The sequence below is a fragment of the Encephalitozoon cuniculi genome, chromosome VIII, assembly GCF_000091225.2.
Source record: "Encephalitozoon cuniculi GB-M1 chromosome VIII, complete sequence".
Taxonomy (NCBI): Eukaryota; Fungi; Microsporidia; family Unikaryonidae; genus Encephalitozoon; species Encephalitozoon cuniculi.
The window spans coordinates 57,473-79,576 of NC_003235.1; the positions used below are offsets into that span (position 1 = coordinate 57,473).

A 22,104-nucleotide genomic window follows, 5' to 3' on the forward strand; every position below is an offset into this window, starting at 1 on the left:
CGAAGGGAAAATAAAGAATTTATTTCTTTCTCAGTATAGATCCTTCACTGTTATCTTCGATAATATATCCGTAGTCCTTGATGCTTTCTCGGATCCAATCGCACTTCTCAAGGAACTTCGAATAAGGCTCCTTTCGTCTTGCCATCTCCCTAATACTTTCTCTGAAGTTGCTAAGCAGTTGGGCAATCAGATCCTCTCCAGGGGATTCCTGTCTCTCCTCCTCACTCAATCCAAGCACGTCTGTGATCTCCTTGATGTAGTCCTTGACAACCAGAACGGTAGACGGTGAGATTGTCTTTATTCTGGCATTTGTAAAATTTATCATCTCCACTATCCTCTTCATTACAGCAGGCGTGTCAACATTGTCAAGAAGTGCTGCATGCACAGCTTCCTGGACATTCCCTAGCTCCCTCAGAACTTCCCTGTCCGCATTTTCTAGAGTCTCAAATGCCAGTGCGTTCTTTCTCATACTCTCCGCCACAGACATAAAGTTGAAGATCTTCTTCTCAATGGTTTCTGCAAACTTCAGGTGCTCTTTCTCGTAGTTCATGTCCTTGTTCCACTGATGGTGTAGAAACAGAACCCTTAGCTGGCGAGGGGAAATCGTTTTCAGTGCTTCCTTAATCGTTGTAAAGTTCTTCAGGGACTTGGACATCTTCAGCCCGCTGATGTTCAGATGCCCTGTGTGGAGAAAGCACTTCACCCAGGGCTCCTGCATAAAGTAGGCTTGGCACTGAGCTATCTCGTTCTCGTGGTGTGGAAATGCAAGGTCGACTCCTCCAGCATGTATGTCGAGGTCTTCTCCGAGAATATCACTGGACATTACACTGCACTCAATATGCCATCCAGGCCTCCCATGTCCCCATTTCGACTCATACCGTGGCTCATTTTCCTTGGACCTCTTCCAGAGGACAAAGTCGCACGGGCTTCTTTTGTCCTTGTTTTCATCTCCTTCAGAGTTGATGCCGTCCTTGCTCTTGAATAGAGGGTAGCTGTATCTCTGCTGATAACTGTTCAGATCAAAGTACACACTCCCTCTGCTTTCGTATGCAAGCCCGTTTGCCTCAAGCTTTTCAATAAACTTCACAATCTTGTCGACATACGACGTCACAAACGTCACAAACGAGGGGCTCCTGACATTCAAGGTCTTCATGTCCTCAAAAAACTCTTCAGTGTATTTCCTGGTAACTTCTTCCATGGATGCCCCAGTCTCATTGGCTCTGGCTATTATCTTGTCATCGATGTCTGTTATGTTCATCACAAATCTCACATTATACTTCAGATAGTCGCTCAGGACACGCCGTATGACATCAAACATCACATAGGTCCTTGCATGTCCTATGTGGGAAGAGTCGTACACAGTTGGCCCGCATATATACATCTTGACCTCGTTGCCTTTTCTAGGAGTAAAGATATCAATGGTCCTGGTAATCGAATTGTAGAGCTTCAGAGTCTTGTCCATGGTCTCCAGGGCTTGACTCCAAATGTTTATGTAGAAAACTGCAAAGAGTTTAATTTGCCACTATCTCCCACCAAGCCTAGTCACGTCCGCCGGAGTACTTCTTAAGGATCTGCTGCATCTTGCTTAGAGTCGCCTCCTCGTCCACAGCTTGGTTTATCTTCTTTGCCATCTCTTCCTTTTCAGATGTGCAGAATACCCTGAAGCATTTTCTTTCAGACTCTCCTTTCGTCATATGGGCTCGGCATGCATGCCATACATTCTTTTTGCCCCTGCTCCAGTCCCGTGCCCTAGCCTCTATACTCAACCTCGTCTTTGCTTACGAGGTCTATGACGTCCCCAGCTCCCATTACACTTCCTATGCTCGCTGTGCGATCCAACACAACTCCGTTCCTGACCAGGAAATCCCCGCGGAACCCCATTTCAGAAAGCTTCTCGAAAATCTTCTCAATTACAGCCTCCCTGCAGAAACTAGCCTCAACTGCCCTGGCCCCATCAACATTTATCCTCAGTCCAATCCCAGACTCGCCGGAAGCTTGGTCCGGCCTGTGAATCGTAATGCAGTGTCTCCCATCAAATCCCATTTCCTCTAGTGTCAGATGTCTCGACACAGGAACAGACTTGTACTTCATTTTGACTGGGAGGCCTCCCTTGCAGTACGCCTGGTAGACACTATCTAGCGTATCAGTACTCTTTAGATAGAATATCTTCTCAGCGCCCTGATCGACAGCTGTAACCCTGTGCGCTTCTTTCTCATGACGGACATCATTTCTAAGTTTCTTTTGCCTGGGTCCGCTGTCTGACGAGCCTTCTTCCAGCACCTGCTTTCCTCCAGCTCTCCTAGCCCGAGCAACACTGGTAGATCTCTTTCTCCTCGCTCTTCCAGGCCCTGGGGTGTCTCTTACTACCTCGACCACGCATATCTCGCTGCTGTCATCATCTGCACTCCTGGCAAGAACTATTTCATCGGAAGAATCGTCTCCCATGGACCCGAGGATGGCCACAGATATGAAAAAAATCATTGACGATGTGGAGACGAGCTCCAGCCAGTCTCAGGCATGGAACATGTTCGACACAAACGAAGATACATGCTGGTTCTCAGGGCATGGCAGCCCACAGTCCATAGATATCTACCTGAAGCAGGCGATGCATGTGCAGAGAGCTAGAATATCCTTCCAGAAAGGATTCCATTGCACAAAGGGAAGAGGGTATGTGGTTTCGAATGAGGCTTCTGGGCATGCCGAAATGGAGTTCCACAACGGAGGAGGCACCGGATATCTAGGCATTAATGGACGTGGAGACCATATCAGGATAGTCTTGGAAAGCAGTGCGGACATGTATGGCAGATACTGCATTTACGGGATTACCTTTGACTTCTGATGCTCTGCATGGCTGCTGGCGGAGGTATTTATGATAAGAAAGCCCTGCCCTCTAGGATGAGGATAGTGGTCAAGAACTTGCCTGCCTCCACAACCAAGGAGGAGATTGAGAAGGAGTTCTCTAGACACGGGAAGATAACGGATGTGTTTATGGCAAGAAACGAGCAAGGGAAGTTCCGAAGGATATGCTTTGTAGGATACATGGAGGAGAAGGACGGGGTGGAGGCCATACGGTACCGGGACGGATCTCTGTTCAAGAACCAGAGGATAGCATGCGAGGAGGTAAGAGAAGGCTCTCCCGAGATAGGCGAGTCTGAGGAAAGAATGATCAAATACTCAAGAAAGATCTTTATCAGGAATGTTCCTGCAGAGGCCAACGAGCAGTTTGTTCGCGACGTATTTAAGGAGTATGGAGAAATTGAGGAGGTCGGGCTGCTGGACCGTAGAGAAGGCAAAGGTGCATATGTTAAATTCAGTAGGGGAGAATGTGCATTGGAGGCATATCGAAAGGTGCAGTTTATTGGAGGGGTAAAGGCAAGGATGTGCCCGTGGAAAGACAGGGCTGAAAAGCGCCAGTACGAGCACTACAATACCCTATTTTTTAGCTTTGAGTCGATTGTGAAGAGAATATGCGAAAGCGAGAGGGTCAGTATAAGAGATGTCGTTGATGTTAACGACAAGGATTTAGGAGCCCGGATGGCGCGTATTGAGACACATCTGGTCCAAGAAACAAAGAAGTTTCTTGAAAGCAACGGCATTTATCTAGACCATCTTACTGGGTCGGTTGATAGGAATATGCTGATAGTCCGCAACATGGAGCTTATGAAATGCCTGGACCTTGTGGATGATAGATGCAAGATCAGTGTTGCCCCCTCCAAATGCCTTGCACTTCTGAAGTTTGACAAGGAGGAGGATGCCAGGAGGTGCTACAGAAAGCTGAGTCTGAAGAGGGTGAAGGAGCATGTTGTATACTGCGAGTATGCACCCATATGCAGTGTCCCGGAAAGCACCGGGGAGGAGCCATCGAAGAGGCCCCCAGAAGAAGCAAGCGGGCAGCTGATGAACAAGCTTCTTATTAGAAATGTTCCGTTCCAGGCCTCTAAGGAGGAGATTAGGAAGATTTTTGGTTCGTTCCATGTGGTGGATGTCAGAATTCCTGTGAAGAGGGAGGGAAGTAGTAGGGGATTCTGCTTTGTGACACTGAACTCTCCTGACGACGTCACGGCAGCCATTGAGCACTTTGGAAGCAGCACCCATCTCTATGGAAGGCGCCTTGTTCTTGAAAGAGCCAAATCCTGATACCATTGGCCTCTTTTGGAATAGTTATTGACCTGGTGGAGCTTAAGCCCCTGATGAAAAGCGAAATAAAAACAACAAAACAAAGAATACTATCATTAGTGTCCAGTAGCTTTCTCATACTGATAATAACCTCGCTGGACTTCCTTTCCTTCGGGGCAAAGCTACTGAACCCCGAGAAGAGCCACAGCAGAAGTGTTCGAAATGTGAGTGCAGTTATGTTCCTTTACTCGACAATAGGCGCACAGTTTATCTTTGGACTGTTTAGTGGCCTTGGCGGAGTGTGCGCAGGTGCCATCTTTGAGGCGCAGAGGGACACCCGCAAGATACACGAGGTGTGCTTCAGGCTATCTGACTCCTTCGGAGAGGAGATCTTTACCACATATGTTTGCATCTTCCTTAGTACTGCTTTGTATGCATTCTTCTCTTACATTCTCAAAGTATTCAGAATTGGAAATTACCTCCGATACATCCCGATACCTGCCCTCTATGGAGTTATGGTATCCATAGGAATGATGTCTGTGGAGTGCGGATACGAGGAGACATACTCGATAACATGGAAGCACGTCCACGCTTGCTTTGCGGTAACCATATGTCTTGCGCTTTTGGCCCTAGTCCTGGACATTGTCTTTCCTGCATACTTCTTGATGATTCCCATGTTTTCCTTTACCGTCTTTGTGGCATTCTATGGTGTGTTTATGATTGCAGGAAAGGACGTCGAATGGATGAGGTCTGTCAACTTGGTTCCAAAGACCGAAGGAATCAGCCTCGACCCCCTTGAAGTCATGCGACATTTCCGGGTCGAAAACATAAGGATGGAGGCGGTCTGGGCGAACTGGTGGAACATCCTTGGGCTGTCTCTATTCAACCTGGTCCATATTGCCGTGAACATACCAAGCTTTGTCGAGTCTCTTGGGATGAAGGCAGCAGATCTGAACAAGGAGTTGGGTGTCCAGTCGATCGGGAATGCCGCGTCTGCGTTCCTTGGATACCCGACCTACTTCATCTGCTCGACGTCTATCTACTTCAATAAGTCTGGAGGGAGAACCAGGATCCATTCGCTGGCGGGGGTTGCAGCGATATCCTCCCTGCTGGTTATCGGAAAGCCGATAAGAGAAAGCATTCCCGTGATTCTTTCTGCAACAATCCCCATGTTCATAGGATTTGGCTTTCTGTACTCATATCTCTGGCTCCCCATGTTCAAGCTGTCATGGATGGATCTCTTGACGTTGGTGACGTCTGCCCTTGTGTCCTGGTATCTAACACCCATATGTGGGCTGGTGTTTGGGATTGCTCTAAACTCCTTCTACATTATTGTGCAGCGCCTGAGCACCAGACTCGGCGATGCAAAGGCAGAGCTTGAGCCCAATGAAACGGTAGGACTACCTGATGGAATGGGCAGAAAGGAGACGTACAGAGTGGTAGATGTTGCTCCAATGGTTTTATTTGGAGATCTCTGCGAGTCTGCAAAGGCAATGAAGGGACTCTACAAAGAGAACATTCTCTTTGACCTCAGAAGATGCGGACACTTCGGCGCAAATGCAAACATGGCGCTTGAGGATATGATTGAAACAATAGCAGGCAACGGATACAAGACCTTGATAGTGGGCAGTCCAACAAACCTGTACACTCATTTATTTAGCAGATATATGATTGATCTGCAGTGACAAGTTGTAAGACAAATGAATGTGCCTCTTTCTCCTATCCCTGTATCTATAGAAAATCTCTGCTTTCAATTTCCATGGAAGATCTTCTTGTGTCTGTTGTTACTGGTCCAAAATAACCAGTGCTTAACGTTATTCTATCGGAACATGATCGTTGTGATTATCCAAATTAGGAAACTTTGGTGGATATAAATAAGGTTTTGAGCATCCCCCCATAAAATGTCGAAAATGGACAAACTTGCAAAGTTTGAGAAATTTGACCTTTTTTTTGCGGCGATAGCATGCATATGCGGGATCCTTAAAGTTATGGAAATGGGCAAGGAAGGTTATCCTACATTAGGAACTGTTTCTAAGAATGGCATGGCAGTACTTGCGGTTCTGGTGGCACTGGGTTTTCTTCTTAAATACGCGGATCAGATGTGTAGAAGAATCACATCACACTCCTTCAGCGAAAAGGGCGGCTTTTTGAATCCTTGCGTTATACTATCCGTTATTGAGTTTTTTATGATGCTAATATGCATAAAAGCAATGCTCTTCTATCCGGCTGAGATACCCGGTGTGGATGATAGTAGTCAGATGGAACCGCCTATTTCAAGCAAGTTTGGACTCTTTGGAGCGATTTTTATGCCTTATATATTTGCTGAGTGCATACGGCTTCTGCTAGCCAACAAGAACTCAAGGCGAGACAGAGTAATTCTAGGGATCTTGGTGCTCGGATGTTTAGCAATGGCAGGACTGGCTTACCTTGAGTATAAGGGCAAAGGGAATTTCATTTCAGCAGGGATCCTTGGTGTTGGCCTATCGATGCTGCTCTCTCGACTTGCCCTGGTGGATGAGGACGAAGAGGACACACTACTTGATGATTCTGCTGAAGGAGGTAATGTCTGGATGTATCTCGCTATGTTTGCTTCGTTTACATTAGTACTAATTTTATTGGCTAGGTCGCACAGAATACTATTTGACAATCTCAGTTTCCTTGATTCCCTCAAGTCGTTTACCTTCCTTGGAAGGAAGGTCTCGCAAATGGCAAGTGAAGATCCCCCAAAAGATCCCCTCCCCCGGCAAGAAGGAGGAGGTGGTGACACAATAGCATAAGTTCTTTGATTAAAGTTGCTTAGCAATACTTTTTTATTTTATGGATCCCAGAGTCCGCAGCCGGTGTTTGGAATGCTCCTTCTTTTAGAATAGTCTTATGAGTCTGGTTTGCTGACGATCTCTACATCCACGACAAAGTCTCCCCTAACCACAACCAATCCCAGAACTCTACGCCTCGACTCCCTGGATCTCTTTGCTTTGCGGAACTCCTCACAGTCATCAAGGACTACATTTACATCTTCGTCTACTGCGAGCATTGTGCCCTCCATCCATCTTCCATCCCTCATCCTGACCTTCACTCTGTAATCTATGTACTTCGTCAAATTCGATCCCATGGGCAGCGGCAGCCCGACAAGAAAATGCAGAGGAGTCACATTTTATTCAAAGGAGTAGCTCCAAGGATTCTTAGTCCATTGTGAAGAACAATCCGGGCAGAGGACAGGACAAGGAGCCTAGCCCTAGCAAGCTCTTTGTCAACACCCAACACCCTCAGGATGTTTATTGCTCCATTAATGCTGCTGGCAAGGTCCTGCAGATACGTAACAATCCTTGACGGCTCGTAGTCCTCTAGGCACTTCTCCACAACGTGCTCGAACCACAGCAGCTTGTATACAAGATTCAAAACCTTAGGGACATGTATCAGTTCAAAGTCGATTGTCTCAATATCATTGTAATCAACATTGCTGTTCTTAGTCTCGATACTTCTTAGCCGGCAGTGGGCATATTGGAGATACAGCCCTGTTCCAGAAGTGTTTCTTGCCCTCTTCTCAATGTCAAACTCGTATCCCTTAACCCTTCTGGCAGTGAAGTCCATTACCAGCAGTGTCGATATGGCAAGAACCTCTGCGGTTTGATCCATCTCGGCTGCAGTGAACGAGCCCTTGTTGTTGTCAGACATCATCACATTCTTCATGACTTCTGTCGACTCTTGGATTATGTCCTCGAGGAGTTGAACCTTTCCAGCCCTTGTGGACATTCCTGCAACAAGTCCGTAGCTTACATGCTGGAACTTGTCCTTGTCGTACCCAAGCATTTCAAGCACCCCGAAAAGATCCTCAAAATGCTTATTCTGCTCACTGGACACAACGTAGATGATCTTCTCCGGAGAGTATTCTTCAAGCCTTTCAATAGCAGCAGCAATGTCTCTTGTTATGTAAAGTGTTGTTCCATCGTTCTTCATCACTAGCACCTTTCCGGCTTTTCCAAGGTCAAACACCTTGGACCCATCCTCATCAGTCTTTATCTGTTTGGATGTCTCGACTATGCTCTTTCCCTTTTCGTTGTACATGCTTTCCCCGGAGTAGACATCAAACTCCACATTCAGCCTTTTGTAGAGGACCTTGTATTTTTCGATGCTCAACTCCCTGAATCTTCTCCAGAGATTCATGCACCACTCATCCTTGTCCTCCTCCATCATTCGGAAAATCTCTTTTGCCTCAGAGTCAACATCCGGGTTTTTCTCTGCATCTGCGCTTATCTTCACATAGACATTGAACAGATGCTTGAGTGGGTCTTTCTCCAGCTCCTCCTCACTTCCGTACTTACTGTACCCAAGCAGCACAAACCCAAACTGTTTTCCCCAGTCCCCAAAGTAGTTGATACTGGTCGTTTCATATCCAGACGCCCTCAGCAGGTTCACAATGAACTGCCCCAGCACTGTTGTCCTAAGGTGCCCTATGTGGAAGATCTTAGCAATGTTTGGACTGCTATACTCCACAACCATCCGCTTTCCCTTGCCGACATTGTTGTTCCCAAATATCTCTCTGTTTTTCTGGATGTATCCAAGCACATCCTTCAGTATTGCCCTCTTGTTTATGTCGCAGCACACTGAGGATTTTCGTATGGCTAGATTCTCAATCAACTCGATATTGGCTCCCGCAAGCGTCTCAAGCAGCTCCTTGGCGTCTTCTTGTGGGCTTGGCGATATCCTGTCGAGAAAGAGAGTTACATTCGGCTTTTTCGGCTGGTAGGACCTTTCCATGCAGGCCGCTATCTCCTCTGGAGTAAACTTCGAGGCCTTGGATATTGCCTCCACAACCTTTCTGAAAAGCTCGTTGAACATTTTGCGGGGTGCAGCTGCTCCACCTAGAAAAGACGCAAAATTCTCGGCGGAAAAAAAAAACAAAAACGTTAGAATAAAAGCCGGATCTACATCCAGCGACCTCTCAAGTTATACATGTCGTCCTTACGCAGGGGCCATGCTAATCTTCTCTGTGTTGTTCCAAATCAATGGCGGTAGAAAACTACAACCCCTCTCTGCAGAACTTTTTTTATGCCACCCAGTTGCAAGCTACGATTCTGGACTCCGATGCATTTGGTGGCCCTTCATCCAACCACTGGGGCCAGGAAATGGATTGGTTCCAGAGATAAGGGATGAGACAACTCCAATTGGTCGCCAGATCATTAAAAGTTTCGGCCTGTCACACCACAAAGGGAAAAAGATGAAACAAGACGCAGGACTTGGCTTTAGACTATGGGTTGAGAGTGTTGTTTCAAGAGTCTTGCCCGGGGCAGACGTGAGCGAGGTGCTCTTACCTGATACCGCAACAAAGATCTATGTATTCTGCGTGGACGGAAGGGTTTTATTCAACCTGTCTGACCTTGTCGATATACTTAAATGCTTTGGGGTTTGTGCAGACTCTTCCCAGATATGTGAGTACATGAGGTCCACAGGCCGTGTGGAGAGGCTGGAGCAGCTCAAGGACCTCTTTGGGGAGGAAGGATTGGAGGTTGTATGCAGCAGCGTCTTCAGTGACAAGCTTCTTCAAGAGATAGGGTCTTCTATACGCAGTGCGAAGGGGCCCGAATGTTTTAAGGATGCAGGTCCAGAGCTCTCCCACCCCAGGTTTAGCATTGGCGAATACAAGTTTGGATGCCAAAGGGAAGGTCGCGACGGATTCCATAATGTAAACGAACTATACCCTTTTAATCATCAATGGACGGATAGCATCATGGATGGCATACTGAAGAACATATACACCAGCGACGGGAAAAGGATGGAGGACGGCTGCACAGGCAAGGAAAGGCCCGCCTTCATTAAAGCAGGAAGTAGAGGTAGGCACATGAAGCATTCTGGAAGCCTGAAGGACCGTCCATTTGTATGCACATATAACGATTGCAAGAGAGCTTTCAAGAGATACGAGCATCTGAAGCGCCACAACCTGATGCACACTGGCGAAAGGCCCCACAAATGCAGATTCCCCGGGTGCTCCAAGGCATTTTCTAGATCAGATAACCTATCGCAGCACTACAAGGTCCACAGCACTACAAACGAAATGCATACCAGAAGCTATGGATCCTATAGATACTTGAATAAAGAGTTTAACTAGAACAGTCTATTTCCCCAGCTTGTCTGAGCTATTGAAAGCCGAGCTCGACGAGTCGACATGGCTTGTTTGCACTCGAAGCTTGCTTATCTCGTCTTTCATGTCAGACTCTTTTCTCAGCTTCACAGACAGATCCTTCTCCTCGTCTTGTTTGGTAACCTCTTCATCTATTCTGATACATCCACTCTCGGTAACATATACCCCGTTCTTTGGGTCAGTCCTTATGCACAGTGCCCTGCCACACCCAGTGCATATGATGTGGAACCGGTAGCTCTCTACACCCAGATAGTCCTTATCCTGTGCTATTTCTCTGACGGCGTTATGTCTTTTGTTCTTGTAGATGTAAGACCCACATGACAGACATCTGATTGTGAAAGGAGTGGCCAGCCTTGTAGACAAGCCTCTTGGCCTTGCCCCTTTCCTCTTGTTTTCTCTATTCATCACCAATGGCTGTGCAAGGACGCGATTTATCCCTGTGCACTCTGGTGTGTGATGCATGTGCAGTAGGTGGGTAGTAGGGTCCGTAGCTCAGCGGTAGAGCAATTGATTGCAGATCAATCGGTCACAGGTTCGATTCCTGTCGTGCCCTTTCATTTTTCTAAGTTTTTCGCACCCCATGGAATCGCCGGAAATCCTCAGAAGGCTGAAGGAAGTCGCTACCCGCTCCAAGGAGCTTGACTCAAAGCTCCAGGAGACCAACCACTCTTTTGAATACTGTGCAGATGCCGTCTCGGAAATGGAGGTCGTCTCAGACAAGGTTGCAAAGGTCTTTGCCCTCTACAAGGACCTTGTTGATCTGCTGAACAAATACAATGCCTCTTGCTGAATCCTTTTATTTAATGTCTCTTGACAGAAGTAAGCATATTCTCCTGAAAATCGACGGGTGTCCTGTATAGAGGACTCCGTTGTACCAGATCCCCTCGGAGTTTGAGACGAAGTTGACGGTCCCAACAGGAAAATATAGCGACCCCGTAAGATACGAAAAAAAAATGAAGTAGAATGGCGACTTGCCGTCGCTTTCAATGGTGTCAATGAAGCGGATTATGTACTTGCTACTCACTATCGTCTTTAGCTTTGTTCCGTTCACTATCATTACGACCCGGTCTCTCATGGGATTTATGAGCCTCAGTGTGAAGTAAAATCCCTCAAAGTCCTCCCTCTTTATTGTCAGCTCCTCCCTGACCTCTTGTGAGGCATTGAGATATGTTTTCGTCTGGAACTCGCTTTCGGATGTTTCTACTTCATTGACAACCTCCGCAGAGGGTGTAAGCACTATTATATACATAACCACCATAACCATCACGCCAATAACAACCAGGAGCTTGGGCGTTAGCGAGTTGCACCCAAACCTCTCGCTTTTTAGTATCTTCATTATATCCTCTTAAATTAGGGTATGTGTCCATGGCCTCTTACGTCTGCTGCCATAAAGGAGGCCTCTACCTTAGCTGCCCCATAGAATTTCCCAAAAAGGCAGGATGCCAATAAAGCCCACTCTCACACGTACAGACTCTTGATCATCTTCGACAGAGGGCCTTCTCCAGCATCTCGGCCCTCAAATATATCTCCAACGCACTTCAGCCCCACTTCACTCTTCCACTCCTCCTCCCCAAACATCTCCTTCAGCCTCTTCATCGTCTCAACCAGCTCAAAGTATTCGGAGCTTTCAAGCCTATGCTTCAGCACAACCTCCTCAAGCACAAACCCGTCTATTCTCTCCTTCACACTGTGAGAGATGGCTCTGTAGGATAGACACTCCCTGTAGTCGTCGAGATACCTCCCCACGCCCACCACCAGATTTCGGAAGACTCTGTTCGGATCGTGGGAGAACCTTTTGACCGGCTTCAGCCCCTCTTCTGTGTCGTTCATTGCTAGCGACATAATCAGCTTTAGATTTTCACTGTTGAACTCAGAAATCCTTTCGATGGATCCTGTAACTGCCTCGTGAAGCATGTCCTCGACCGCTTCGGCCCTGTCTTTCCTTACGTTCACACTCCTACTCTCCATGCTTAGCCTGCTGTCGAAGACCACCTCGCTCTCTTGATCCAACAGAAACCCCTTGAATCTCTCGAATTCGCTGTACACCCAGCAAAGAACCCTTATTTCCTGTCTATTTATGTATCTAAGGCTCTCTAGAAACACCCTGTTGTAATCTACAATAATCTGAATCACATCGTCCATCCCAAATGCAGAGTCCAGCTCCCTGAACCTATAGATGTAGAGGAGGCATTCCCGGGAGAGCTCCTTGTATCCATCAAACCACCTCACATGTCTCATCTCATGTATCTTCGACAGCTTCTCCCGGACATACTTCCTCTGTTCCTTGTACAGCATCTTTCCTAGCTTGGGAAACTCGAGAACTGCTCCATAGCTCTGGAAGACCTTGTGTCTGAACTTCATAACCTGAACCCCGAGATGAAGCGTCAGATTCCTCTTCTGCTTGCTCCTACTTGCAGAAACCTCGTCTATCTTCGTCTCAACCAGTCCACATGTCATGGTAACCAGACTCAGAAATCTAGTGCTGGATCCATTGCCTTTGAGCTCCACTCCGCCCACATCCTCCCATATATCAAAGATCTCCCTGTTCTCCTGGAGTTTCCCAAGAATGAAGTCAAGAAACCATTCAGGCTTGTCCAGCCGGTTGGAGTCCCTGTCGCTCATGAAGTGGTACTCAAAGCCCTTTGCCGTCCTTTCGTAAAGAAACCCCGTCATCACATCCTCGGAAAAGTAATCCTCATACCTGCGAAGAAACTTCATGTTGAACACAAGCTCATGCATCTTTCGCTTCTCCTGCATCTTCTTTGCGATTTGCGACAGAATATGCTTCTTCAGCTTCTCCTTTTCCTCGCTGTAGAGCCTCTCGAGCCGTCGTCCGAGACCTCTAAACACATTCCTTCCAATTAGGTCCCTGACCCTTGTAAACTCCTCAAAAGCCGAGAACGATGCTGAAAAGTGCGCCTTGGATGCCTCTTCAAATATGCTTTTATACAAGGATCTAAGCTCGTCTCTGATCCCATGCAGGGCGCCCTTCTTGTACTTGAAAACCTCGTCCTTCAGAACCAGAAACTTTTCTTTCTTTTCAAGAAGAACCTGCTCCACCGCACTCACTTCTCTCTGCAGCTTCTCCATTGCCACCTTTTGTTCACCAGCCTGGGCAACCAGGTGGGTCCTGTACTCAGCTCTGTCTCTTTCTTTTTGCTTTAGTTGCCTTAGCTGGTGTTCGAGGCGGTCCTTCTTCTTCAAGAGAATGTCCATGGATGGGCACATCGCAGGAGTTTATAAAACCCGCAATCAGTGCTAGTCCTCAAGGCTGCCACGGTATATAACCCAGCATATTGGGAGAGCTCTTGGTACCTCTCTTGGCGCCACCACACAATTTCAGCCCGAAAAAATTTACCCCCATGAAGCCAGAGACCTCCAGACAGGCAGCATTCTCAAAGGTAAACATGACGATCCCGATGACAAAGGAGTACAGAATCCATGGAAGTGCAATGCCCACGGAGGATAATCCGAGGCCTCAGGTTTTTGTCGGGACCATCTTTACGAAGAACCACGTCTTTGCCAAGGCAAAGTTCTTCAAGATTCTTGAGAAGAAGTACAAGATCAAGGCCACCAAGGGGCTGATTATCGATTGCAAGGAGATTCCCGAGCCTTCTTTCAAGGAAGTCCAGAACTATGGGATCCGATTTGTCTACCGCAGCAGAAGTGGGGTCCACAACGCATACAAGGAGTGCAGGGCAATAAGCAAGTGCTGGGCCATCGACCATGTTCTGAGAGAGCTAGCTGGTAGGCAGAAGCTAAAGAGATCTGCGGTGGACATAATAAGTGTTGACGTTGTCCCTGTCGAGTCGCTTAAGAGGGCGAAGACCATTGAGTTTGCTGACGAGAATGTCGAGTTCCCTATTTTCACCAAGATTGTCAACACCAAGAGCTTGTTGATTCCTTCAGAATACAATCCTTCTGACTAGTTCTCCCTGATTTCCATTAAAGCTATTCTTATTCGCATACCAGTCCACATTTGCTCTTCCAAGCTTCCGGGTCAGAATTGTTAATACGGATCTGCCATACCCTAACCTTGGAATCATGACTGTATCCGAGACCGTCAGCAGCCTCGAGAGGATGCAGCTGATATTCAACAAGATCCAACAGTGCGACTCCAAAGGATATTCTGAATCGCTAGCGGAGGTGATGGAAATGCTAACTGCCCATGAGCTTTCCGAGGAGTTTCTTAGGGTTGTAAACACTGTTCTTGCATGCAAAAGGCCAAGCATTCCATCGAGGATATTAAGCTTCCTCAAAAGGATATTTGAGGACATGCCAGATCTTCCAAAGGGAGAAGAGCTTGTTGCCGGGACGTTTTACTACCTCATTAGGTTTACCGAGTCGAAGTTCATGAAGGTGAGGAAAAACTCGCTTTCCATTCTTAGGCTTTTGTCCGATGTGGTGCGGCCAGAGGTTGTTGCAAATGGCCTTCTGGAGAAGATTTCTGAGAGGCTGTTTGATAGGGAAAAGGCAGTGAGAAGGGAAGCTCTCAAGGTTCTCTGTTACTACCAAGGAATGGAGCTGAACCCGAAGGTCAGGATTGTGAATCTGTTCAAGGACATAGTGCGATACGACCCAAGCGACGAGGTAAGAAGCCTTGCTTTGAGCATGATTTCAGTAGATCCGTCGACCTATGGATGTGTGGTTGAAAGATGCATGGATGCCAGCGGAGCAATAAGGAGGATGTTCTACGAACACTGTCTTCCGAGGATTGATCTGAAGAGCCTTTCGCAGGACAAAAGAATTCTCCTGATGGAGAAGGCTGTGCTGGAAAGGGAGTTTGATGCAAAGGGATCGCTAGTGGACGCCATACTCTCCGCATATAGGATTCCTGAGGAGCTGAGGGCTGTGAATGCGTCCTTCTATGACAGATCGAGGCGGAAGTACCTGGAGGCTCTGCTCAAAGGAGTTTTTGAGAAGGTGGGGTGCGAGAAGGAGTTTGCATATCTCCTTTCCGATCCTTCGGAGGAAAACACATTTTTGTCGAAGACCGAGCTGCTGTATATAGAAGAGCTCTTCGGGAGGGACAGCCTGGCCCTACCTGATCTTGAGAGCTTTGTTTCTGTGATGTATCGGTCGTGCACTTCTGTCGTTGAGTTGTCGGAAGAGTCTGAAAGAAAGGCACAGGTCGAGGCAATGAAGAATCTGTTTAGAATTGCCCGGTTTTACGACTTTTTCAACGAGGCATCAAGAAAGTACATTCTCAGCACAGTCTATAAGCTTCTCGCAAAGAACTCTGTGGAGGAGGTGGTGGAGGAGGCGATGCAGATTGCAAGCCTTGTTTGTGACGATGATCTGAACAACTTCATAGGAAGCATCATAAAGAAGAATGCAAAGGCATCTCCAAGAATGTGTCTGATGGTGTGCAAGCATGTTATGAAGCACATCCGCCCCCTCAGTCGACTCCATGAAGCAATAGTGGAAGAAATCGTTTTGCCGAATCTAAGCAGTGGAGAGACTGCGGTGGAAATACTTGAGGTCGGGTTCTACTACGCCCTGAGCCGGCCACACCATGCGATCATCCAGAGTCTTGTTCACAACATGGAAGCAAACAGTATGGCATTTCAGATGTGCGTAGATCTTGTTCTTTCCTCCAGAGACGAGGGACTGTTAGGGGATGTTCTAAGGCACATCGAGCAGGGACTGGAGACCAAAGAAAGGGATGACATCATAATTCCGGGCTCTAAGATAGCGCTGTCGCATAGAATGCCTGATGACCTCAGAAGTAGGTTCATTGCATTTGCACTTGAGAGATACTACTGTACGCAGGACGACCATCTTAAGCAGTACTGCAGCATATTGTTTTTCGAGCTGTTTTCTGAGGACAGCACCCTCCTCATCAACATATTCTGCAGTGTTCTTGAAGTATTGCCGTGCTCGCATAAAGTATTTATCGACCAGTCCCTCTACTGGATAGGAAACAGCAAGTACGCCAATGGATCACAGCTGCTTTTCTACAACATATGCGTTCGTCTTGCAAGTGAATACGAGAACGACCAGACTGGAAAAACCCTGGTCAAGGTTCTTGAAAGAATAGAGGTCTTAAGGTGCTGGGATCCAAGGATGACTAAGAAGATCCTGTTCTGTTGCTCCTCGGTGGCAAGAAAGCATGGGAGCAGGCTCAGCATAGGAGAGGTGATAAGAAGACTGATGGAAATAGATGATGGAGATCCTATTTCTCAGGAAGATCTGTGCGATGTAAAGAAGGATCTAGAGAATTAAACGCATTTACTTCATGGCCTTTGGGCTTCCCTCAGACTTTTCTTCAGGAACTCCAGGAGCTTCTTAGACAGCATCTTTTCCCTACTTCTGGTTAGGTTGTAAAGAATGAACAGGCAGTGATACCTGTCATTTTCTATGATGGCTCGAATCAAATCATCGACATCGAAGATGTAGAAGTAGTCCAAGGAAATCAGAAACATCTTTTCGAGGAGGTTCTTTGAGAGGCTAAGCTTCGCCATGCTTCCAAGCAGACGGAAAAACTCGTCCGTCATCCTTCTCCGGGTCTCGTTGAATCTGGCTATTCCATGTCGGTCTATAAGATGGAGAACAAAGCTTGACTTGGAGACCCTGTTCCCATAGAACATCCCTGTGCTGTCAATTATCCTTCTAAGGAGGATGGAGATCGCCATAAGCTCCCCCTCAGCAGGTGTCATGATCAGCTCGTCCCACATGATGGCTGCAAGCACATTTGCATTGTCTTCGTCCAGGCTTCTTGTGTCAACTCTTTCAAGGATGTCTCTAGAGCCCAGGCACTTGCATTCCGTGCCGTGTTCTTTATCCGAGCCATCCAAGCGTGCTGCATGTTCGATGGCCTTGTCCATCAAGGCGTACTGTCCAAACAGCTCGCCAAGTATTTCATACTTCATGCATCTGATTCTACAGTCTTCATTGTCCAAGTACACTAGGCCCTCAAATATTCTCTTGAGAATCGACCTCCGAAGGCAGTTTTTCTCAACAACAATCTTCACAAAGCGCAGGTACAGTCCCAGCTTCTCTACATCAGAGCATCCACTGACAAACTCAATCAATTGAAGAATGAAGTCCTCCATCTTTGGCCTGAATTCAATTCCCACAAGATTGATCAGTATCCTGGGATTCAAGGCCAGTCTGTTGAAGGCGTATTCAAGAAACTCGTCGTAGTCTTCAGATATAATCTTCCGGATGTCAAGCCTTTTGGAGATCCTGCACCCAAGAATCTGTCTTGGAGATTCACATAGCTCCAGGTATTTTCCTATCACATCGATGTGCAACGGGACATCAACTGCATTTCTAAAAAACCTTTCGATCTTTTCCAGATCGTTTGTTTGAAGAACCTGTCTTGTTGTTTCCTCGTTTACCACACACAGCTCCAGCACTGCATTCTTGACGTCATATCTCTCCTGGATTCGAGAGATTATGTCTGCCACGTCCTCTCCTTCCCCATACATTCGGACAAGCTTGTCAAACACCTCCTCGTTGTTTCTGTATTTGCCTCTGTCTAAAAGCCTTCTAACTAGCCCCGGAGAAAACACCTCTTCGATCTTGTCGTTCACTGCGCTGTAGTCATCATCCTCTAGCTGGTGTCCAAGCACAAGAAGCTCAGAAATAAAAAACACCTTTCTGGACGTCCTGAACCTCCGTGCACATATAATGTAGATCTCTTCAACACCCAGCCCCCCATAGAACCGGAAAAACTCATGTATCTTCGCCTCCGAGGTATCATCCAGCTCGGATACCGACTCCAACACATGCTTGACAGAGTCCAGGGCCGCATTCCTTACCATGCCCTTGGTCTTCTGGTCCCTGAGAAGACAGAAGTAGAAGGACAGAAGACCAGGAGCAAATCTTGTAATGAGTTCCAACGGTACTCTGCCAAGCAGGTAGCAGTGGACAGAGGGATCTGTTCTGAACACATCCATCGTTTTCTTCATCAAGTATGCCATCACCTCCGAAACATCCAGTGGCTTTACAGCGCCCAATATCTTCTTGATTTGCTCCTCTAGATCGTCGTTCTTCTTGATTATCTCATATATTCTGGCATCCATCCAGAGGGATGTGGATTCTGGGACTTCAAGACAGGGCCCTCCATTTGTTTGCAATGTCGAGATATGGTTTGAGTCTTTCGGGTGATTCCAGAACATCCTTCAGCCTTGGAAAATCCTCCAGCCTGATGGTATCCAAATTAGAGACGTCGATCGGAACGGAGATCATCTCTGTGCTAGGATGCACAGAAAACGGCATCTTAATCAGATGCTTGGTCTTCTGCGTCACCTCCTTGTCTATCCTCAGATACATCTTCTCAAACAGCTCGGAATCCTCCAGATCCTTGTCTCCGAGAAGAGAAGAGTACTTCCGTAGAATCCTTCTATACTCCTCAGGATACTTCTTCTTCTTGGCAACAGAGTCGTAATATTTCACTATCTCTCCTCTCTCGAGGTCACTCAGCTCAAGCGCCTCATCGTCAAACACCCAGCAGTGCACCCCACGCCTTCCAGAAAACACAAAGCCCACATCCTTGAATCCAAACTCCTCTCTCAGCGAATAGTTGAGAATCTCGACTGCCGCTTTTATCAGCACCAAGCATCTGTTGCATACAAGCTTCTCGGAGCAGCATTCTCTCGGGTAATCAGTCAGGTCGACATCAAAAACCAGCTCCTTCCCAACAACCCTTGAGATGCTGTGTTTTGTAGGCCTGTCTCTGTAGATGGCTCCAACATCAATTTTATCTGGAGCAATTCCCATCAGCTTTTTCCTAAACTCATCAGCAGTTCTGAACGTTAGAAAGCGAATGTACCCGCCAGACCCCAGCCCAAAGGAAATCTCGCGGCTCTCGTCTATCCTAAGACATCTGAACATGAGGTCCAAGGGAAATAGAGTTCTGTAGTATGTCCTCATCAGCTGTGGATCAAGCCCCATCCCAAGGATCAAAGCAATAATTTTATTTCTATGATGTACATCCATCAACATGATGGAACGGATGGACGGCCTCCTTCCAGAAGAAATTGAACACCTGAACACCAATGACCGTGAATGAAAACGCCAGGAATCTTTGGATGTCTATCTCTCTGCACAGATACACGTCAGAAACTGCCGCAGAAAGGCCTGTGATGACATTGAGTAGCGTGGATCTTTCCACAGTATCCAGGAACGGCGAAATCTCCGACAGCAGATATGTTGTTGCAATCTCTATGAGAAACACCAGGTAGATAATGGGAGACGAAACCATTTTGATGTACTCGGCCTTCTTGGTGAAGGCCTCCTCCACCATGTAGAACGAGGAAAACACCGTGAGGTAGAGTCCGTATGTTGTCATGTAGCACCAGAGCCTTCTGAAGTCAACAAGAACAGGCTTTATCTTTGATTCAAAGACGGCCAGGCTGAGCGCATTGAACAGCCCGGACAAAGAGCCAATAAACATATGCAGCGGGATGCACAGGAATTCTCCAGAGGATATTTCAACCAGAAACCCCACCAGAATCAGCATAAGCCCGATGTACTGGATGGATGAGTATCTTGTACCATTCCAGGCTGTCACCATAAGCGCAGTAAACAGATGCTGGAGATTGGAAGAGATGATGTACGATGTTGAGGAGGCTTTATAGTAGTATGCAAGCATACCTAGACAGCCTCCGACAAAGTTTAGGACCGCAATAACGAACACGTACCTCATTTTGAAGTCGAGAGTCTGTATGTTTAGATATGAGACCATCATCTTCACAATGCTTGAGATGAACATCAGCAGACCTCCTGCCTTATAGTTCACAAGTATCACGACCTTCAGAGTCGTCAACGCCATTGCAGCAACTATGTTCAGCACCACAAACGCCTCCAGCTTCTTCTTACTCCACATCCACCCAGGGCTTTATTATTTAGATTTAAACATATTAGTAGATTGCCATATCAAAGTGGGTGCTGCGATTATTATTAATACTGATTGGTTTCTGGCGAGGCGGTACTGGGGATATCCTGAAGAGGATGCTGTGCCCATGGCCTGCGAATTATTTCCAGGTGCAGGCCTCCCCTTTGTTTCCGGATGTTCTACAGCGCGGAGATTGAGGACAGAGTCAAGATTTCTCTGAGCCATCTGGAAAAGGAAAAGGAGGTTTTTGAGGAGCTGAAGAGAAAGTATGTCGGAAGGATGCTGGGAGATTGCAGCATATGTATTCTTGTGGCAAGGGTTATGGAGGTCTATGAGTACAAGGTATGCGACGAGTTTCTGATTGCAAGAGTATGGTTTGAGGTGCTTCTCTTCAAGTTTTTCGAGGGCGAGGTGGTGTGCGGAGAGATACTGGAGCAAAGTGAGGAGGGAATGAGGCTTGGAGTGTCTTTTTTTAGTGAGCTCTGGGTTACGAAGAGCGGTCTTCCGCCTGCAACGGAAAAAGTATATGTGAATGACTGTGGAGAAAAGCAGCTTGTGTGGGTATGGATATACAGAGGGAGCAAGCTGTACTTCAGAAGAAATGCACATGTGAGGTTCCGGGTTCTGGATAATGAGAAGGGGTCTTCCACTGTTTTGTGCGTCCTCAACGAGGCAGGGCTAGGGCCGCTGGAGTGGTGGGTGTAGGAAGATTCCGCGGCAGCCTGCCTAGGTGTTGTAAACAGGGGGTTGCAGGGCCCCTATGGAAGAGGCGGAGTACTGCGAGGGCGAAGGACTGGATGCGATTATAAGAAGCCTACGGGAGCTGTCTGCAGACCTGGACCACCTGCTGCTTCTGGGATCTGACATCAAGGAGCTTGGAAGAAATCTCGACAAGTTCCTGTAGTCTGCATTCTCTCAATCCCTGTGTTCCCACAAATAAAGAGTTTTCGCAAAATTAGCTGTAATCCCTCGAATCTACCATGGAAGTTCAGAAGACCATTGAGCTGATCAAGCGGTCTTATGACCAGCCGATACTGTTTCATAGGCTCCATTGCCACCTAGCCTATATTCTGGAGAAGAGCAATCTGCAGCACGAGATGTCTGACGAATGGTCTAGGATACTGATTTTTAGTGCAGCCCGGACTAAGAGTCAGAATCAGGGTCTTGAAGGCAAGATTCTGTCATTTCTAAAGGAAATAAGGCCGCCTGCGAGTAGTAAGGGGTCAAGGCTGAGGCTGTGGATAATCTTGTACTACATTAGAAGCCGGTCTCCCAGCCAGATAAATCACCTGGTGCTTTTTGAGCTAGTCTCGAACTTCATGGGGATTTCGTCCTTTGTGGACGGGCTGATCCTTTCGATACTTGCAGCGGCCATCACCAGTCCTGTATTTGGGCTAGAGAGCAACAAGAAGCTGAGGAGCGACTCCGTTGCCTATCTGCTCGGGGTAATAAAGAAAAAGCCCCTGGGGGTGCTGAGCAGAGTGCAGGCCCTTCCGTGCTACATAGGACATGCAGTTGAGCCTCCAGGGCTTCTAGACCTGAGAATGGGAAATAACATGCAGACCCTTGTGGCTCTAGAAAGCATATGCTTTTATGCGAAGTACACCAAGTCTGTTGAGTTTGTGAAGAAAATAGTTCCTGAAGGACCGTTTTTTGTTGAGTGCCTAAAGGGATTCATCTCGAGGACCTTCCGTGTGGACGAAGGAGAAGCCTCTGGATGCGATGTTGGGGACAGCGTTGTCGAGAACCTTGAGATACTGGATGGGATTAGAAAGGCATATGAAGAGGCGCGCGACAAGAAAAGATTTGTGTCGAGGATTGTAGAGTTTGTGATGGACCTGAGCACATGAGGATACCCGGATGTGCAGGTGGAAAAGAGACCACCCTGAGCGGGACTCGAACCCGCAGTCTTCTGCTTAGAAGGCAGACGCGTTAGCCATTACGCTATCAGGGCTCAGGGGCCATCGCCCCGGTACTCAACACCCTTGGATGCGGAAACAACTTG

General features: G+C 47.3%; 22 protein-coding genes and 1 non-coding gene across 23 annotated transcripts, besides 2 other annotated features; 11 read left to right on the forward strand and 12 right to left on the reverse strand.

The window, feature by feature from the left end:
• Positions 1-19: 19 nt before the first annotated feature.
• Positions 20-1,462, reverse strand: ECU08_0490 (uncharacterized protein; the record flags this gene model as incomplete). Its single annotated transcript, NM_001041787.1, has 1 exon — positions 20-1,462. One exon carries the CDS (start codon positions 1,460-1,462, stop codon positions 20-22), a length of 1,443 nt encoding a protein of 480 aa, NP_597178.1.
• Positions 1,463-1,538: 76 nt separating this feature from the next.
• ECU08_0495 (uncharacterized protein) lies at positions 1,539-1,694 on the reverse strand (the record flags this gene model as incomplete). Its single annotated transcript, NM_001415217.1, has 1 exon — positions 1,539-1,694. The coding sequence occupies one exon, from the start codon at positions 1,692-1,694 to the stop codon at positions 1,539-1,541; it is 156 nt and encodes a 51-aa protein (NP_001402520.1).
• Positions 1,695-1,749: 55 nt separating this feature from the next.
• ECU08_0500 (uncharacterized protein) lies at positions 1,750-2,445 on the reverse strand (the record flags this gene model as incomplete). The annotated part of the gene is made up of 1 exon (NM_001041788.2): positions 1,750-2,445. The coding sequence occupies one exon, from the start codon at positions 2,443-2,445 to the stop codon at positions 1,750-1,752; it is 696 nt and encodes a 231-aa protein (NP_597179.2).
• A 10-nt stretch (positions 2,446-2,455) lies between these two features.
• Positions 2,456-2,839, forward strand: ECU08_0510 (uncharacterized protein; the record flags this gene model as incomplete). The annotated part of the gene is made up of 1 exon (NM_001041789.2): positions 2,456-2,839. The coding sequence occupies one exon, from the start codon at positions 2,456-2,458 to the stop codon at positions 2,837-2,839; it is 384 nt and encodes a 127-aa protein (NP_597180.2).
• Positions 2,840-2,895: 56 nt separating this feature from the next.
• Positions 2,896-4,137, forward strand: ECU08_0520 (RNA-binding ribosome biosynthesis protein MRD1; the record flags this gene model as incomplete). The annotated part of the gene is made up of 1 exon (NM_001041790.2): positions 2,896-4,137. The coding sequence occupies one exon, from the start codon at positions 2,896-2,898 to the stop codon at positions 4,135-4,137; it is 1,242 nt and encodes a 413-aa protein (NP_597181.2).
• A 53-nt stretch (positions 4,138-4,190) lies between these two features.
• Positions 4,191-5,801, forward strand: ECU08_0530 (Vsb1p-like protein; the record flags this gene model as incomplete). The annotated part of the gene is made up of 1 exon (NM_001041791.1): positions 4,191-5,801. The coding sequence occupies one exon, from the start codon at positions 4,191-4,193 to the stop codon at positions 5,799-5,801; it is 1,611 nt and encodes a 536-aa protein (NP_597182.1).
• Positions 5,802-6,017: 216 nt separating this feature from the next.
• On the forward strand, positions 6,018-6,893 carry ECU08_0540 (uncharacterized protein; the record flags this gene model as incomplete). The annotated part of the gene is made up of 1 exon (NM_001041792.1): positions 6,018-6,893. One exon carries the CDS (start codon positions 6,018-6,020, stop codon positions 6,891-6,893), a length of 876 nt encoding a protein of 291 aa, NP_597183.1.
• Positions 6,894-6,988: 95 nt separating this feature from the next.
• On the reverse strand, positions 6,989-7,228 carry ECU08_0545 (uncharacterized protein; the record flags this gene model as incomplete). Its single annotated transcript, NM_001415219.1, has 1 exon — positions 6,989-7,228. One exon carries the CDS (start codon positions 7,226-7,228, stop codon positions 6,989-6,991), a length of 240 nt encoding a protein of 79 aa, NP_001402521.1.
• Positions 7,229-7,263: 35 nt separating this feature from the next.
• ECU08_0550 (arginyl-tRNA synthetase) lies at positions 7,264-8,955 on the reverse strand (the record flags this gene model as incomplete). The annotated part of the gene is made up of 1 exon (NM_001041793.1): positions 7,264-8,955. The coding sequence occupies one exon, from the start codon at positions 8,953-8,955 to the stop codon at positions 7,264-7,266; it is 1,692 nt and encodes a 563-aa protein (NP_597184.1).
• Positions 8,956-9,029: 74 nt separating this feature from the next.
• ECU06_0555 lies at positions 9,030-9,141 on the reverse strand. The gene has a single exon (NR_183211.1). It is a non-coding gene; the product is annotated as a U6 snRNA (small nuclear RNA).
• A 193-nt stretch (positions 9,142-9,334) lies between these two features.
• Positions 9,335-10,222, forward strand: ECU08_0560 (uncharacterized protein; the record flags this gene model as incomplete). The annotated part of the gene is made up of 1 exon (NM_001041794.2): positions 9,335-10,222. One exon carries the CDS (start codon positions 9,335-9,337, stop codon positions 10,220-10,222), a length of 888 nt encoding a protein of 295 aa, NP_597185.2.
• Positions 10,223-10,228: 6 nt separating this feature from the next.
• Positions 10,229-10,660, reverse strand: ECU08_0570 (uncharacterized protein; the record flags this gene model as incomplete). Its single annotated transcript, NM_001041795.2, has 1 exon — positions 10,229-10,660. The coding sequence occupies one exon, from the start codon at positions 10,658-10,660 to the stop codon at positions 10,229-10,231; it is 432 nt and encodes a 143-aa protein (NP_597186.2).
• A 76-nt stretch (positions 10,661-10,736) lies between these two features.
• Positions 10,737-10,808, forward strand: a tRNA (tRNA-Cys).
• Positions 10,809-10,835: 27 nt separating this feature from the next.
• On the forward strand, positions 10,836-11,045 carry ECU08_0575 (uncharacterized protein; the record flags this gene model as incomplete). Its single annotated transcript, NM_001415220.1, has 1 exon — positions 10,836-11,045. One exon carries the CDS (start codon positions 10,836-10,838, stop codon positions 11,043-11,045), a length of 210 nt encoding a protein of 69 aa, NP_001402522.1.
• A 6-nt stretch (positions 11,046-11,051) lies between these two features.
• On the reverse strand, positions 11,052-11,591 carry ECU08_0580 (uncharacterized protein; the record flags this gene model as incomplete). The annotated part of the gene is made up of 1 exon (NM_001041796.1): positions 11,052-11,591. One exon carries the CDS (start codon positions 11,589-11,591, stop codon positions 11,052-11,054), a length of 540 nt encoding a protein of 179 aa, NP_597187.1.
• A 122-nt stretch (positions 11,592-11,713) lies between these two features.
• ECU08_0590 (uncharacterized protein) lies at positions 11,714-13,471 on the reverse strand (the record flags this gene model as incomplete). The annotated part of the gene is made up of 1 exon (NM_001041797.2): positions 11,714-13,471. The coding sequence occupies one exon, from the start codon at positions 13,469-13,471 to the stop codon at positions 11,714-11,716; it is 1,758 nt and encodes a 585-aa protein (NP_597188.2).
• A 146-nt stretch (positions 13,472-13,617) lies between these two features.
• Positions 13,618-14,184, forward strand: ECU08_0600i (60S ribosomal protein L20; the record flags this gene model as incomplete). The annotated part of the gene is made up of 1 exon (NM_001041798.2): positions 13,618-14,184. The coding sequence occupies one exon, from the start codon at positions 13,618-13,620 to the stop codon at positions 14,182-14,184; it is 567 nt and encodes a 188-aa protein (NP_597189.2).
• A 115-nt stretch (positions 14,185-14,299) lies between these two features.
• On the forward strand, positions 14,300-16,480 carry ECU08_0610 (uncharacterized protein; the record flags this gene model as incomplete). Its single annotated transcript, NM_001041799.1, has 1 exon — positions 14,300-16,480. One exon carries the CDS (start codon positions 14,300-14,302, stop codon positions 16,478-16,480), a length of 2,181 nt encoding a protein of 726 aa, NP_597190.1.
• Positions 16,481-16,491: 11 nt separating this feature from the next.
• Positions 16,492-18,285, reverse strand: ECU08_0620 (uncharacterized protein; the record flags this gene model as incomplete). The annotated part of the gene is made up of 1 exon (NM_001041800.2): positions 16,492-18,285. The coding sequence occupies one exon, from the start codon at positions 18,283-18,285 to the stop codon at positions 16,492-16,494; it is 1,794 nt and encodes a 597-aa protein (NP_597191.2).
• Positions 18,286-18,310: 25 nt separating this feature from the next.
• ECU08_0630 (uncharacterized protein) lies at positions 18,311-19,156 on the reverse strand (the record flags this gene model as incomplete). The annotated part of the gene is made up of 1 exon (NM_001041801.2): positions 18,311-19,156. One exon carries the CDS (start codon positions 19,154-19,156, stop codon positions 18,311-18,313), a length of 846 nt encoding a protein of 281 aa, NP_597192.2.
• Positions 19,157-19,184: 28 nt separating this feature from the next.
• On the reverse strand, positions 19,185-20,090 carry ECU08_0640 (uncharacterized protein; the record flags this gene model as incomplete). Its single annotated transcript, NM_001041802.1, has 1 exon — positions 19,185-20,090. The coding sequence occupies one exon, from the start codon at positions 20,088-20,090 to the stop codon at positions 19,185-19,187; it is 906 nt and encodes a 301-aa protein (NP_597193.1).
• A 183-nt stretch (positions 20,091-20,273) lies between these two features.
• ECU08_0650 (uncharacterized protein) lies at positions 20,274-20,804 on the forward strand (the record flags this gene model as incomplete). Its single annotated transcript, NM_001041803.1, has 1 exon — positions 20,274-20,804. The coding sequence occupies one exon, from the start codon at positions 20,274-20,276 to the stop codon at positions 20,802-20,804; it is 531 nt and encodes a 176-aa protein (NP_597194.1).
• A 55-nt stretch (positions 20,805-20,859) lies between these two features.
• On the forward strand, positions 20,860-21,003 carry ECU08_0655 (uncharacterized protein; the record flags this gene model as incomplete). Its single annotated transcript, NM_001415222.1, has 1 exon — positions 20,860-21,003. The coding sequence occupies one exon, from the start codon at positions 20,860-20,862 to the stop codon at positions 21,001-21,003; it is 144 nt and encodes a 47-aa protein (NP_001402523.1).
• Positions 21,004-21,079: 76 nt separating this feature from the next.
• Positions 21,080-21,949, forward strand: ECU08_0660 (uncharacterized protein; the record flags this gene model as incomplete). The annotated part of the gene is made up of 1 exon (NM_001041804.1): positions 21,080-21,949. One exon carries the CDS (start codon positions 21,080-21,082, stop codon positions 21,947-21,949), a length of 870 nt encoding a protein of 289 aa, NP_597195.1.
• Positions 21,950-21,980: 31 nt separating this feature from the next.
• Positions 21,981-22,053, reverse strand: a tRNA (tRNA-Arg).
• Between the last annotated feature and the right edge of the window lie 51 nt (positions 22,054-22,104).